We start from the raw sequence: 16,708 nt of genomic DNA, 5'->3' as shown, positions 1-16,708 counted from the left end.
CAAAACACTATGCTGCAGCTTTGTTTCAATGTATAGTTCAGGCTCTTTTAGAAGGTGCTTTCAACTGCTGCTGTGCACTTTCCATACATCTTCACACTGTTACATCACTACCCAGAATGGACACAGCAATGCCTGCCTTTCTCGCTAGGCATCACAGTATTCACTCTATGAGACTCGCGGAAGACAGAGGACACGTTATGGGAGACTGTGACCTGTGGTCCCACCTAGTTAGGTAGAAAGAGTATGTTTGCTGTCCAATAGCAGTAATCAGCTTCCAGCTGAGGCCAATGGCCCAGTACTTAACCCTATTTTATTTAAATTTGCAGCGTTTTCCAGGGAGTTGATAGTTCTTGTTTGGTTTTCCTTGACTTTTCTAGTGCTCAAGGATCGACATATCATTGGTTAAAGCTTTGCAGCCGCACATGGGCTCAAGACATAATGGGGTCTACTGCCACCTGCAAAAAAAGCCATCAGCATCTGTCACAGCCACAGTGAAAGAAATAAGTATTTGATCCCTTGGTGATTTTGTAAGGGTGCCCACTGACAAAGACATGAACAGTCTGTAACTTTAAGGGTAGGTTAATTTTAACATTGAGAGATAGAATATCAAAAATAAAATCCAGAAAATCACATTGTATAAATTATATACATTTTAATTGCATTTTGCAGTGAGAAATAAGTATTTGATCCCTCTGGCAAACAAGACTTAATACTTGGTGGCAAAACCCTTGTTGGCAAGCACAGCAGCCAGAGTTTGTTTTGCAGTTGATGATGAGGTTTGCGCACATGTCGGGATGAATTTTGGTCCATTCCTCTTTGCAGATCATCTCTAAATCATTAAGATTTTGAGGCTGTCGCTTGGCAACTTGGAGCTTCAACTCCCTCAATAAGTTTTCTATGGGATTAAGGTCTGGAGACTGGCTAGACCACTCCATGACCTTAATGTGCTTCTTTTTGAGCCACTCTTTTGTCATTATCTTGCTGGAAGACCCACCAATGATCTATTTTTAATGTCCTGTCGGAGGTAAGGAGGTTGTCACTCAGGATTTTAAGGTACATGGCTCCATCCATTCTCCTATTGATGTGGTGACGTAGTCCTGTGCCCTTAGCAGAGAAACACTGCCAAAACACAATGTTTCCACCTCCATGCTTGACAGTGGGGAAGGTGTTCTTTGGGTCATAGGCTGCCTTTCTCTTCCTCCAAACATGGTGAATTGAGTTAATGTCAAAGAGCTCAATTTTTGACTCATCTGACCACAGCACCTTCTCCCAATCACTCACAGAATGATCCAGGTGTTCATTGCCAAACTTCAGACAGGCCTGCACATGTGCCTTCTTTAGCAGGGGGACCTTGCGGACACTGCATGCTTTTAAACCTTTACGGCGTAAAGGTTTTGATTGAAGTTAGCACAAACTCTACACCTTTGTGGTTCAGTTCACATAATTATTCCTCCAAATCAGAACCATTGGTAGGCATACTAATCTAAGTTCTCCTATCCACAGTTTGGCTTTACCCAAGGATATTCTGTCTTCTGAAAAATCCATACAGCTTCTACAAGTCTTTATTTTTTCACCACTTGGCCAATTTATCAAGAATATTTGTTTTCACGTTTCACTGGGATTTCCATCGTGTTCTAATTACTTGGCGGTGACATTTTGGTGACAAAGTCCTTGACTCTAGGTTTATTTTTACCATGTAATTAGTTTAATCTTCCACCTTCTGTGAGTTCTAGTTGATATTCTCACAGTTCAGAGCTATTTATTCAGGGCTGGGTTCAGGAGTGTTATGTTTTCTGACAGTGATGCAATCAGACAACTTGCCAAGACGACTGTAGACTGGCAGAGCCATGGTCTGTACCCTTGGTCTCAACATAGTATTTGTGAATGACATTAATGTGTCATCAACATGCTCATTTCTTGTGTAAAAGACTTCTAATAATGGAAGAGGAAGTGAACCTGTCTGCTTGGAAAAGTTGTGGAATCCTCTAGGAACCATGTTGTAGTTCAGGAGAACCTGAACAGATTAATGTCTAAAGTTTTGGGCAGGATTAACTAATGACTGACAGCTTTTCCATTTATATGCGTGCATATAGAGATAATGGTCAGTCACTGAATAGGACCGCCTACTGGACACCTAAGCCCAAAAGAAATCAATAGATGAAGAAAAAGTTATACCAAACCTTTTCCCACAATCTACATATCAATTTGTTTAGTTCCACTTGCTCTATGACATTCTGCTGGTTGGACAGATTACACTTCCAACGTTTAGTTTAAAGGGCCCATCCACTACTTTGGATGTTGCTGATAGGTCATGAGTATCTGATTGGTGGGGGTTTAACAAACGACATCCCCACTGATCAGTAATTTGCAGTGAGTCGCAGTACCTGACAATGGCCACTATACGGTGTATGGAGCTGTGTTGTTTACAGCGGTTTAACCACTATGTACACTATTTACATCCGGCGGTGGAGCTACAAACAGCTGGTCGATGGGATGTCTGATCACCATTGATCTGATATTGATCATCTCAGAAAGTCCAATCAAAAGTAGACGGTAACCGCTTTATGCTTTTTTTCTATAGAGCAAAAGTTTATGGATGAAAATTAGCAATGACCATTTTTTCAGGATGGACATAATTTTTGCTAAATAAAAGATGAAGCTTCATGCCTCATAACATTGTTTAAACAATGCTCTGCTCATTCCTTGAATTTCATATGATACAACAATTTCTTAAAGGGATTATCCAGAACTAAATTTATTTATTTTACTCATTTATATACCACCATTATTTCCACAGCGCTTTAAAGACATTATCGCCACTGTCCCCCATTTGGGGTTCACAATCTAAATTAATTTTTTACTATGAGCCTAAGTACTAACAGGCAGGTAGTTGCTAACTACCTGCCTGTTGTGCCCGACGCCGATGTCTGCCAGCATAGAGTGGTCACAGACCGCTCCTGCTGCGATTCAGCGGCTTCTACTGACGTCATGTTGACAGAGTAGCAGTTTCATTTCCTCTCATCTCTGTTAACGGGGTGTGACTGCCAATATCATGATGATAGACAGCAGGCTCCCCGCTGCTGAACTGCGGGGAGCCAGCTGATATCAGCAAGACCTCTGCAGTTACTCCCAATCAATAGGCCAGCCCAGAAGAAGAAGAGCTGCTCTGTTGATGTGAAGCAGCTGAATCGCCGGCAGGAGTGGTCAGTGACCGCACTGAGCCGGTGCTAGGTAGAACAGACAGGTAGTTAGCAACTCCCTGCCTGTTAGTCTTTTTTACTACTATGAGCCAAAAACTAATATAGTTCTTTATAACCCCTTGAAGATTGCAATTAAATAACCAGTGCTGTTAAATACAGCCAGCTTCCCTACTGGTGGTTGCAAGTATTCAGAATTTTATCTGCATCAGAAGAACAGAGGTTCAACCACCAACAGTGAATTTTGGACCTATTGTGATAAAATAAATAAAATGATGTCCTCAGGTGTCCTAAACCGCTGTAGATAATATCATTAACCCTTTTATCAACCTTAAGTTCCAACCACAAATACAATATACAACTCCTAAATTACTCCAGACCTCCTAGGGTTTACGAACACTTAAAAACCATAGAGCATTGCAGATCTTCCCATTATCCCCTTCACCAGCCTTGGCTACCAGAAACATTAGATATTAGCTCCTATATTATGATAGAATCCTATGAATAGTAACATCAATACCACCACCTACCCCCAAAACCTAAAAAATAGAACACAGTCACTGTCACCGATTAAGCACGACGCCTTTGTCTTCATTCTAAGTACTCACTGAATTTGCCTCCTAAAGCCAAGGACTATGTGAAAGGCAATTATAGACTTTAAATAAACCTGATAGAAACTTGCGCTAATTAAATGTGTCTTGGTTAAATAAAGATATCTTATGAAGAAATCTATTACCTTTACTGAAGCTAAAAACTGGCGAGGCAGGGAAAAAGGTCTTCAGAATGCAGGGTGGATTTCCAGGTCCTTTCCCAATAATACTCCCCGACACAGGTATATAAAAAGTTACTGGAGCTAAAGGGTGCTACCTCCTAGCATGCCGCCGTCCCGGCCGGTGACTGGCGCGCAGCTGGAGGTGTATATCGGCAGGCTGTAAGAGTACCAGCCGCCGCTTGCAAAAGCAGGCCTGCAAGGTCCGAAAAAGCTGAAGGACCTTGCGTGACGTCACAGTCACGTGATAGATCACGTGACAGGCAAGAAAGCCCTATGGGGCGCTGATGGGGCCAGAAAGCAATGGCAAATCCTACGCGTTGCGGAATTCACTGATTCCTTCTTCAGGGAAAACCATAGAGCATTGCAGATCTTCCCATTATCCCCTTCACCAGCCTTGGCTACCAGAAACATTAGATATTAGCTCCTATATTATGATAGAATCCTATGAATAGTAACATCAATACCACCACCTACCCCCAAAACCTAAAAAATAGAACACAGTCACTGTCACCGATTAAGCACGACGCCTTTGTCTTCATTCTAAGTACTCACTGAATTTGCCTCCTAAAGCCAAGGACTATGTGAAAGGCAATTATAGACTTTACTATCTGAACAAAATGTCTATTAAACACTTAAAAGGTATTTTTATAATACAAATGATAAGTAAAATTAATTTAACCAACACATAAGGCAAGTATATTTTGATGATAATTCCATGTGTCATTTTTCTACTCGGCTTTCCTCTTCTTCATTTATTTTTAGTTTTACTTTCCACTTAATTAACTTTAACACAATTTCAATTTAAGCTTAACAAAAACATAACGTTCCCCAGGCCGATTAAAGAGGAGCCTAATCGACGTCTCTTTTTTCAGATGTCAAAAGAAAATTAATTTGGAAGATATTATTATAAGTCCTATAACCAATCTGTACTTGGGAATGAGAGGAAATTCTTGAATACACTTCACATTCTACTAATCATTGAAATTCTGTGAAAGGAAACCCTACATGTAGCTTTAGACTTGGATTACGCAACTGCAAATTCGCACCTATGTTAAGCAAGACTGGTTGCAGGGAATTTTTTTGCCCATTTTTTTTTAAAGGCATTGTCTCATGATGCATTTTTTTTATAGTTCACCGCTCCCCTGCCTCCTGAGTTTTTGCTTGCCAGGGGGGCGGTGCCACTCACGTGGTGCCACTCACGGTGCTACTCACCACTTACGTTTCTAGCCGCTCTGCTACTCACCTCTCGAGCCCCTCTGGTGCTCTCCGCTTACCTCTCCAGCTCCTCTGCTACTCACTGCTCACCTCTTCAACCACTCTGCTAGTCACTGCTCCAGATCCTCTGCACCTCACCGCTCCCCTTTCCATCCCCTCTCTTCCTCATCACTCACCTCTCCAGCCCCTCTGCTCCTCACTGTTCTCCTCTCCAGCCCCTCTGCTCCTCACCGCTCCCCTCTCCATCCCCTCTGCTACTCACCGCTCAAATCTCCAGCCTCCTCTGCTACTCACCACTCCAGCTCCTCTGCAATTCACTGCTCATCTCTTCATCCCCTCTGCTCCTCACTGCTCTCCTCTCCATCCCCTCTGCTCCTCACCACTCTCCTCTCCATCCCCTCTGCTCCTCACCGCTCCCCTCTCCATCCCCTCTGCTACTCACCGATCACCTCTCCAGCCCCTCTGCTACTCACCGCCCACCTCTCCATCCCCTCTGGTATTCACTGCTCACCTCTCCAGCCCCTATGCTACTCACCGTTCACCACTCCAGTCCCTCTGCAATTCACTGATCATCTCTTCAGCCCCTCTGCTCCTCAATGCTCTACTCTCCAACCCCTCTGCACCTCACCGCTCCACTCTCCATCCCCTCTGCTGCTTACCACTCCCCTCCCTATCCCCTCTGCTTCTCACCACTCCCCTCTCCATCCCCTCTGCCACTCACCACTCTCCTCTCCATCCCCCCTGCACCTCACCACTCTCCTCTCCATCCCCTCTGCACCTCACTTCTCTCCTCTTCATCCCCTCTGCTCCTCACCGCTCCCCTCTCTATCCCCTCTGCTTCTCACCACTCCCCTCTCTATCCCCTCTGCTTCTCACCACTCCCCTCTCCATCCCCTCTGCTACTCACCGCTCACCTCTCCAGCCCCTCTGCTTCTCACCACTCCCCACTCCATCCCCTCTGCTTCTCACCACTCCCCTCTCTATCCCCTCTGCTTCTCACCACTCTCCTCTCCATCCCCTCTGCACCTCACCGCTCTCCACTTCATCCCCTCTGCTCCTCACCGCTCCCCTCTCTATCCCCTCTGCTTCTCACCACTCCCCTCTCCATCCCCTCTGCTTCTCACCACTCCCCTCTCTATCCCCTCTGCTTCTCATCACTCCCCTCTCCATCCCCTCTGCTACTCACCGCTCACCTCTCCAGCCCCTCTGCAACTCACTGCTCATCTGTTCAGCTCCTCTGCTACTCATCGCCACCTGTCTGGTTCTCACCTTACCTTCTGCTCCTCCGCTGCTCACGATGAAGTCCTCTTACACTGTGCCAGACTTCTGGCTTTCATGGCCCTGGGAGGGATCTGCGCATATGAGCAGGAAGGTAATGGCGCATGTCGTGATGTCATGATGCTGCAAGGACCAAAGCTTTCAAACTGTCCTGTTTAGACCCCAGGGGAAATATGGCCTATCGCTAGCGGGTACTTGCAGAGCCCTCATGTTGTGTGTTTCTGTACGTAGCAGAGTTTATGAGCACAGCCTTGAGTATATTGTAATGTAATTAATTTGAGTAGGGGGGGCTTGGCTTAGTAATATTGAGAAACGCCAATCTGCAACATAAAGGCAATTGTGCTGACGTTCAGAAAATGTAAAATACAGAAGCATTTAGTGTTTGAAGCTCTCGAGTCGCAATAGCAATAGCTAATTCATGGCGTCAGGTTTTATAATGAGAGGACCAATACCAGCGGTAACCAAGGAAACTACTGAGTCAGCGCAAAAATGAATCCGGTGCGAGTGCTTCCTACATGGACGGTGTAAACTCCAAATAATGGGTTGCATTTCATTATTATGAGACAGAGGATGTATCACCGCACAACTGTATTTATATCCAACAGGGAAGGCGCGACCTCCTGCGTTCTGATGAGAATATTTAGTATGGATGTGCCCCCATATTATTAAAAGACATTAATTTCTCTTTACGGATTCATTCTTGGTTTATTACCCATGATTGTTTCTACTCTCCCGGGATATAGCACAAAGCTGATGTGCGGATATATACAGGAGATACAAGCAGATGGGCAGAAATCTCAGAAATGAGACGTAATGGGGGAAGATTCACCAAAACTACGGAAGAAGGGAAAAGGAGAAATTTGGGGGTAAATAATCCATGCTTTTTTGCCAGTTTTCTGGTGAAAAAAAAGCTTTGAAAAATGCACAATTTTCATGCCATTCTTTCGGGGGGCAAGATGGGCGATGGAGTGTCCGCTCCAACATGTCTCTAATCAAGACCGATGACAGAATCCGACGGTCTTGACGATTTGGAGCTATAGTCTTTAGCAACCAACCAAGTCACCATTTTCACAAATGTAGATTCCAGCCAATCAGCGTGCAGCTCTCAAAAATCGTGAATTTCTAGAAGATCATGGCAAATTGTATAGGTTTGGCAAAAAACAGTGAACAAATCGAAATATCTTATAAAAACTTTAGATACTAGTACTTTAGACAACACCAAGACCCACCCAACTTAGAACATGGTTCCAGGTTATTAAAGGTTTTTTTTTAACCATATTGTACTTTTATTTATTATCCACAAGAAATGTCAAATACATAGGAGATGCACTTGCCATAGGTGGCAAGTGTCTGATGCCTCCTGTTGTCCCTGCTGCTCAAAAGAGGGGCAAAGCCAGCAATATAAATGTATAATGTACTTGGTCAGAATTTTTTTTTTTCCATCCATCTCACCTTTCCGATCGCCTCCTTTCACTTTTCTTCACGCAGTTCACAAGGCAGCACACCAAAAAAGCCATTGACATCAACAGGATGATCGCGCAGCTCACGATGGAGGCAATGACGGCCACTTTAAATCCAAACGTCTCGTATTTTGATAAAGCTGTAAAGCGAGATAAATTATGGATAAGTACATCAAATGGATGAGCCATTTAATCATTAGGCCATTGTGGAACTCCCCCTCCCCCCCTCTTTTATTGCCGAAATGTAGACCAGTCTCTGCATGTTAAATTCTGGATGTCGTTCAAGCTTCAAGCTAAAAAGTGTTCTTTATTATCTTATTTTATATCATTAATACTTAAGACTACCTGGTGACAGATATGGATTGGAAACACCAAGCCAAGTAGACCTCAATGATAAATGCTGTATATATGTATATTCATGACTCAGGCAGGGTTTCATTGCATTTAGGTACTCTAACAATGTAAGATGTATAGTTATCTAAAACTGCAATTACTAGGATTAGTGAGGATTAGTATAAGCTAGAGATGGAAGAATTTATTCAAGTGGTTATAAAAATCTGTATTCTCCATAATACAAACTATTTTTTTTTATAATTTACTTCTCGTGAATTCAGAACATTTTGCTGACCCTTAGTGTCAGCAAAAGGTAAAATAAATAACCTCATTTCACCCCCCCACCACCATTCCAGATTCCACTGCTTCTTGCTGGCCACCGACTGATCCTCCAAGGGTCTCCTTTCCACCATCAGGAGTCGCATATCCAGCCACTTTACTCTATGATGCTCGACCAGGCCTCGAAGACCACTACATGTTTAGATGTACATCACATTGCAACGTGTGCGACGTCACAATAAGGGACCGAGGTAAGGTCGTGTTTAGAAGTCCCATCCAAGAGTGAAGACACCGAAGATGTGGAACATGATGGCGGAAAGAAGAGCTGTAGGACCGAACGTCAGGCAGCTAGAAGTGGTGCAAGCCAGAAAGGTGAGCGGGGAGCTGGAGTCTTCAAAGAGTTCAGATCAAAATAAGAAACATTTAATTCATGGAGAATACGTTCAAGTTCACTGCAATTCAAATTTCCCATGAAATCCATAAGATTTAACAAATTCGAATCTCGGCAGATCGACTCATCTCTTGTCTAAGCATAGCCAAATACATTAAACCTCCACTTTATTAGAGACTCCCATCTAGTAGAGAGTTGGATCTCCTCTGAGCCTTCAGAAATTTCTCCTGGTATAGATTTGAAATCATTCTGCGGGATTTTTGGCCCATGTGGACAAGATAACTTCTGGCAATTGCCGCAAATTAGATGTGAGAAAACTCTGAACTGGTCATCCTACCTCATCCCAGAAGCGCTGTATAAGATTAAGCCTGTGAAGACCAATGAAGCTAGAAAACTCGCTGCAATGTTCCCATGACTATACGACCATTGGGGCATAGTGCACTTTTCTTCTCAAAGTGTCCTTCTACCATTGGATAAACAGCTACCATGAAGGGATCAACTTCGTAAACCAAATGTTTAGGTAGGCTCTACTGTACAAGGATCCATCCCACAGTTATCAAAGGACCCAGATTGTGCCAAAAAAAAGCATTTCTTACACCATTACTCCAACACCACTAGTGAGGAAGGGATCATAAATTCAAGCTGCTTGCACTAAGTTTTATCCATGGTGCAAAAGATACACTCAATTGTGCATAGGAATTGGGTGGATCAGTCTATTGGCTAGCTCAGTACTCTCTGGTCGCTCTAAGGATGCTTGCAAAGCTCTTACCTTTTGAGATCCTTGGTGCTACTTTTGATGAGCCGAACTGATGCAAAATCATCTATCATATAATCCCTTTTAAAAACATGAAACTTTAATAAATTGAGGTAAAAAACACCCCCCTAGTCCAATAACACAATTGCAAACTCTATACATTAACAACCTACGCTAGCCCTACGCTAGCCTGCTATCCCTTCCTGACAGTGGAGGTTGGCACCCTAAAAGATATGATTATTTGGCACCCCCACTCCGCGGTGGCTGTCCCAGACTCGCCCTAAATGACCCTTATACACTACAGGTGCGAAAACAATAAGCAAATAAAAGAGATGAAAAAGATAGTACTTAATATAATACAAAGGCTATTAGGTTATGTGCACACGTTGCGGATTCTGCTGCGTTTCCACAGCGTTTTTGGCCCTGCGGAAACGCAGCAGTTCCGCAGACATGGTACAGTACCATGTAAGCCTATGGCATTTCAAATCCGCTGTGCACATGCTGTGTTTTTTTCCGCGCGGTTTTGCTGCGGTTTACAAACCGCAGCGTGTCAATTGTTTGTGCGGATTCCGCAGCGGTTTCACACCTTTAACATAGTAGAGGTGTGAAACCGCAGGGCAACGCCGCAGGAAAACCGCAGGTCACTTTACCTGCTGTTTTACTTGCAGATCCGCCCGGAAAAAACCTGCAGGTGAATCCGCAGCGTGTGCACATAGCCTTAATGTACAATGAAAGACAGGTTATTACATGTAAACATAGAGAAACCTCTTGTATAACCAATAGATAGTAGCAATCTTGTCTTATTCATTTGTACAATATTGTGTTTATTTTTTTCAGCTATTATGACCTAAGTCTACACTGGGAAATCCGCCGTCGGGGAGGTCAATGTTTCATTGTCTATACCCCTTGCAGTGTTGCATTCTATGGGCCATCAATATCAAAGCGAAAGGTTTCATTACTTTTTTTTTTTTTTTTTTTTTGCATTTTATCAAAAGAGAATTACCGTAACCAAGCTGTGATTTTTTTTAATGCTTTTTTTTAAATCTCCAAATATCTGACTGATCTCCATTTACCCTTCCTGCGTCATGCACTACAGTCAGCACTGACAGATGGGGAGAGAACCGATGAGTCAGCGATAAAGAATAAACATCTTTCCTTCAACCTTATTTAATATGATGCTCCATAAACAACAACATGTTTATTTAACGAGGTCTCCACCGCGCTACCGTTAACCCCTTTAATGCTTTTTACGGGTGCTTTTCCTATGATAGGCTATTATTATGTGATCATTGGGGGACTGGCTTTTTTTTTTTCATCTCTTGGAAAACCCATTTTTTGGCTTCTTTGCATTAAGACATGGACATTTCTTTTTAATTTTAAGGCAAGCCTAACAATCAAGGTTGGTCACTCTCCCATTGCTCTACGTTGTTTGGCGTATGCTTGTGGTCTGGGGTAATAATGACATATTGGTAAAAGCCATCAATGCTTGAACAGGGGGGTCTGACGGTGATGTCCCTCGGTAGAACAAAGCGTCTGCCGTATTGGGAAAGCACCATGCCATATCTTCGAATGTTGGTCTCCTGGTCTCCTGACGGTTCCACTATTTTTTTTTCCCGGAAGGGAACATGGTCGAGGTCGACCCTTTTTCATTGATGGACTGCCTCTGGAAATAGCTGTTTTCTTTTGCACATGAGATCAGTTGATTGTGATGGATTCAGCTTCTCTAAACCAAGACAAGCTATTACCTGGGAAAGCCCCATCTGGCCACACATTCCCTCTCCCGTGACCACACAGGCAGCGTTAAAGGGCATGGACACCTTATGGAGACATTGTAACTGGGTTTAGTTAAAAATTTTGCAAAATTTGACTGTTTACATTGTGGCTGCAGAATGAGTTAACTAAGAATGTCAGTGAGCACTTTGAGTAGCATTTTGAAATATTTTATCTGTCTGTTACTGAGATCCTCTCAGTTGATTTATAACCACAAACAACATCCACCTTGAGCTAAAGTTTCATGTGCTCGTACATCAGTTAAGAAGAGTATAGTAAAAAGGCAAAATTAAAAACTCTCCAGAAGGAACTCTCTTATGGATTCTTAGTTCATTCATTCTGCATCCAGCAATGTACAGTGAAAGAAAAAGTCTGTATAACCCACACGTTGCAACATTTTTAATGAAACACAATTGCAATTACTTTTAGCTAAAATATATGCATTTAAGTAAAAAAAAATTTTTTAAAAAGTCTCCAAAAATGTCCATATACTTTATGACACGGCCTTCTTTTAAAGGGAACATGACAGCTGATCCACTGGCAGAATGTATCACACATTGTACGATTTCAGCCATATATGTTTAATTATGAATCGCTGCGGCGTTTCAGAGAAAAACAATTGTACAAGCCGCACGGGAGACTAATCGGACAGGCAGGTCCCCGGCGGCCTCTCCCCGCCCGCTGTCAGTGACTGACAGGTCTCTCCCTACACATGCAAGCAATGAGAGACCTGTCACTCCAGGGCAGGGGGCGGGGAGAAGCCGGCGGGGACTAGCCTGTCCGACTAGTCCCCAGTGCGGCTCATACATTGAAACGCCGCAATATTTCAGAGTTAAACATATAGGACTGAGATCATACAGCCCGTGCCTGGTACATGCTGCCTAAGGATTAGACAGTATGTATCAGAAGTCAAGTTCCCTTTTTTGTTTTGGCAAATAAAGGTTCCCGGAGGGGTTCTAATGGCCTGACAGTTCCTTTAACAATCATTAAATTTGGGTTTGGTTCTTCTCTTCTTCTTAGCTGCGGCTGCAAATGAATAAATGAATGGACTGGCATCCATTTTTGACCACAGTTAAAAAGAACGGCTAGCCGAGTCATCAGTGAGTGTTTCGGCAAATTGAGCCCAAAAAGATCAAACATTTATCTTCTACCCTTTGGATTGGGAATAAACATCATCCGTAGAAAAATATCCTTTCATTCCCTAAATCTCAAACTCATGGCCACCACGTGAAGACACCAGGAGTGAACCGCTCAACGACTAATAAAAAATGTAGAAAAAAAATCCCTTACGTTTACAAGAAGGCGCCCCGGCTGTCCACAAGGTGCTGTTTCCTTTCCAGACACAGGTCGTTAAGTCTTCTCCAACCAGCTGATATGAAGAGGAGCACTGGAACATGATAATTGTCCCCACTGACGAACCATTTCCGTGCAGAATGTGTAACGAGCCTGACTCCGGCGGCACAATCTTTTTACACTGACCTGCAAACAAGCAGAGAGAAAAGCTGCAACGATTGCTAAGATTTCAGATAATCGATAAAAGGTAGGCTGAGCGCGCCGCCGGTAAATACGAGGTCATCTGTAAGTGCTGTAGTTTCATGCTACGCTAAGCGGAAAGTTTCTATCAAACCATCTGAAATGTTCCCGGCCTCTTCTCTTGACGCCGTACGTTGTGACCGGTGCGTTTGTAGATTTGCCACATTGTTACTTTGTTTCGTAAGTGCAAGCGATTATTGTGTAATAATAACTGTAATTTTACATGTTTAGGGTACGACCTATGGGACCCCCAATCTAATACAATACCATAAGAAATATTAACCCTATAAACCATTACAATCAGTTTTCCATAGGTGATGAATTGGATATAAGTCTTCATTGCTACATTTATTTTCCATGATTTGCAGCCATAAACTAGGAGGTAAGGGGGATCATCATTACAACCACTAATACAAAATGGGGGTGTAATGGGGTTACAGTGGCTTGCCGCTAATTGCAGCAGACAATGCAGCTGCTGTGGAGTACGTGAATTGGGGAACCCGGTGCCAATGACACCACCAAACCGTGCCAAGCATGATAATATCGCTAGATCGCACCTGCTGCACAAGCTGCATAGAGTGAGCAGTATGTCGGGGAAGTTGTTTTTTGTTGCTTTTTATGCTGTCAGTACTTGTTGGGGGGAAACAATAGGTGCATCATACAGTGTATGGTGGAATATACTGTGGGGACATCATACTGTGAAGGGGCATTTTGGGGCCATCATACTGTGTGGCCTGAGGGGTCTCTAAGGAATCTATTCTGTGTAGAGAGCTGTGGCTGCCATCATAATGTGTGTAGGTGGGAACCAAATCTTGCAGGGGGCTGTAGGGACACCATACTGTGTGGGTGTCTGTGTGGGCCATCATACTGCTTGTGTGGGCACTGTGGAGGAATTAAACTATGTGTAGAGAGGCTGTAGCCTCCTCATACTGTGGGTAAGGAGCAGTAGGGGCCTCACATTGTGGGAAGGTCTTTGATACTATGTGTGGGGGGCCATCATTCTGTGTGGGGGTATCATACTGTATGTGGGGGGCTGTGAGGGCCATGATAGTGGGTGATGGATGACAGTGGAGACATAATACTGTGTTGGGGCCATCATAAAGTGAGTGTGGGAGAATCATGCTGTAAGCGGGACATCATACTGTAGGGGTGGGGGGCTGTGAGGGCATTATACTGTGTATGGGGGCATCTGTAGGAGCTGTAATACTGTGTGTGGAGGACTGTTTGGTCCATGATAGTGTGTGGGGCCTTCAAACTGTGTGTGGGGGGTCACCATGGGCAGCACGGTGGCACAGTGGATAGCACTGCAGCCTTGCAGCGCTGGAGTCCCACTAAGGCTGGAGTCACACTAACCTGCGTAAAATACGGTCAGTATTTTACATGCGTAATACGGATGACAGACCCCTAAACAGTGCTCCGTATGTCATCCGTAATCAAGGTGTGGTCTCGTATTTTGCGCATTTCAGCATCCGTATGTAATCCGTATGGCATCCGTATGGAGAGATTTTCTCGCAGGCTTGCAAAATGGACATATAATGGAGCCCTATGACAGTTTTAATAAAGAAATGAAAGAATAGATATAGACACATAGAATGCATATATATATATATATGTATATGCATTCTATGTGTCTATATCTATTCTTTCATTTCTTTATTAAAACAGTCAGTGTGAGTTTACTGTATCGTGCACTGAATTGCCGGCTTTGCTAAAAGACACCGGGTGCCTATTTCTCGCAGGTCACATGTGTGGTCCGTGTGTAATCCGTATTTTTTGCGCACCCATAGACTTGCATTGGCGTACTACGGCCGTAGTACGCTGACAATCGCAGCATGCTGCGAGTGGCACGGAGCGTAGGATACTGAGGAGAAATATACGCCTGGTGCGAGGTACCCCATAGAGAATCATTGGTCCATGTCTAATGCGTGCTTTTTGCGCCTCTCACGCACCCGTATTCCTCGCCAGTGTGACTCCGGCCTAAAGACAATATCTGCAAGGAGTTTGTATGTTCTCCCCGTGTTTGCGTGGGTTTCCTCCAGGTACTCCGGTTTCCTCCCACATTCCAAAGACATACTGATAGGAAATTTAGATTGTGAGCCCCATCGGGGACAGTGATGATAATGTGTGCAAACTGTAAAGCGCTGTGGAATATGTTAGCGCTATATAAAGATATTATTTTTATCATACTGTGTTAGGTGGCTGTGGGAATATTCTATGATATTGTGGGTCATTGTGAGGACTTTATACTGTGTTTGCACCTTGGCTGCACCATAATGTGCAGGGAGGTGAATATGGTGGCATGATACTGTTTTTGGAGCGCTGTACAGTCATAATGCGCATGTGTGGGGGAATTCACTATGAGGGTATCATACTATGTGCCTGGGGAATCATGATCTATGCAGGCCATGAAAGGGTAATCATGGTGGACGAGAACATTAAGGGGCTTCAGTAGGGGAAAAACTTCTGTGTCATTACATGTTTCTCTGCCTAGCTTTAAAAGTTTGAAGTCATGTCCCTCTGTGTCTGCACCAATGCACTATGATCCATTCAACTGAATCTTTTTGAGGGGGTTGTTGATGGGGATGGGAGGCCAGCTTTTACCTGCTGGAATCCCCAGACCCTCTTCTGATTTGTAGGGCTGGTGCAGAGTCATCCTTGTTGCGTGACATACGCACAACATTGCGAGGGGCCTGCTAATCAGAAGAGGCGCCGGGATGGCGGCAAGTATGACGGCAGGTGCCGGTATGATGGCAGGATGGAGAAGATTTGCAGGGATCTCTTCTGGCAGCCATAGAATACTGACTTGGTCGGGAACCAGGGTCCTGCAAATCGATTCACTCATCTCTAGGATTTAGTCAAATTGAAATGTCAGCAGACATTTAACAACTTTACATTGTGCTACAAACAATGTCATGCTGATATCAGGACTATGCCTTGGATAATCCTTTTATATAGTACAGATACATTGTTAATATCATCTCAGTTAGGTATAAAATGTAATTCAGCAATGCCCAGTGTATATTGCGGATATACAGTACATAAAGTCCGCATCTCTGAGAACATCACACTAGACCTGCCATAGGGACATTTCCATGTACTTGGCATCATAAAATTATTCAAGGATCCCCTTCTATATCAGATATGTTAGAGGTAATTATGTGTAAGATTACATTTTGCTTCATTAATTGAGTCAAGCGGAAGAATCAATGAAGTCTATATATGTCAAGGAGGATAAAATGAGAGCTGAATGTAATCTCATCAATCATTAAAGGGAACCTGTCACATTGAAAATGCTGTCCAATCTGCAGGCACCGAGTTATAGGGCAGCAGGAGGAACGGAACATATTATAATATACGGTAGTTTTCTGATAAAATATTCAGTATAACCTGTGTTTTCATAATTTAAATTTCTGCTCTTTCGCTTCAAATCCTCTAGTGAAAATATTCCTAAAAATAATCCCATTTATTTCAATGGGATAGAGTTCCAATTATATACAGTGTCTTTTATTTGTGAGTTTTTTAATGCATTGAAAAAAGTGACGCGCCAGTTGTTGGAGCGTTTGCAGTGTAAAATTTCCTATTGAAATTAAACGAGAGATGAAAAAAAACATATTTAGATTTTTTTGGAACTTATTTACATTACATTTTTTAAGACTTAAAAAATTATCTAAATAAAACCCTTTATGTGATCATACTCTTAAATGCTCTATAAATGTGGCGCACAAC

The 16,708-nt window shown here is 43.3% G+C and overlaps 1 protein-coding gene across 2 annotated transcripts in view; it reads right to left on the bottom strand.

Moving 5' to 3' along the window:
* SUSD3 (sushi domain containing 3) overlaps positions 1–16,708 on the bottom strand; it is a 106,245-nt gene that overhangs the window by 34,947 nt on the left and 54,590 nt on the right. For both annotated transcript variants that reach the window (XR_012231856.1, XM_073574193.1), the window contains exons 2-3: positions 12,740–12,928; positions 7,915–8,062 (exon numbers count right to left, since the gene is read on the bottom strand). Coding sequence is in view for 1 of the 2 variants with exons in the window: in XM_073574193.1 (XP_073430294.1) it covers positions 7,915–8,062; positions 12,740–12,928 (337 nt within the window). In the remaining variant the exon portion in view is untranslated. The remainder of the gene's footprint in view (positions 1–7,914; positions 8,063–12,739; positions 12,929–16,708) is intronic.

This window comes from Dendrobates tinctorius, unplaced genomic scaffold (assembly GCF_039654945.1).
Source record: "Dendrobates tinctorius isolate UK_male_01 unplaced genomic scaffold, ASM3965494v1 ptg000038l, whole genome shotgun sequence".
Classification (NCBI taxonomy): domain Eukaryota; kingdom Metazoa; phylum Chordata; class Amphibia; order Anura; family Dendrobatidae; genus Dendrobates; species Dendrobates tinctorius.
This window is presented reverse-complemented; position numbering and strand designations above follow the sequence as displayed.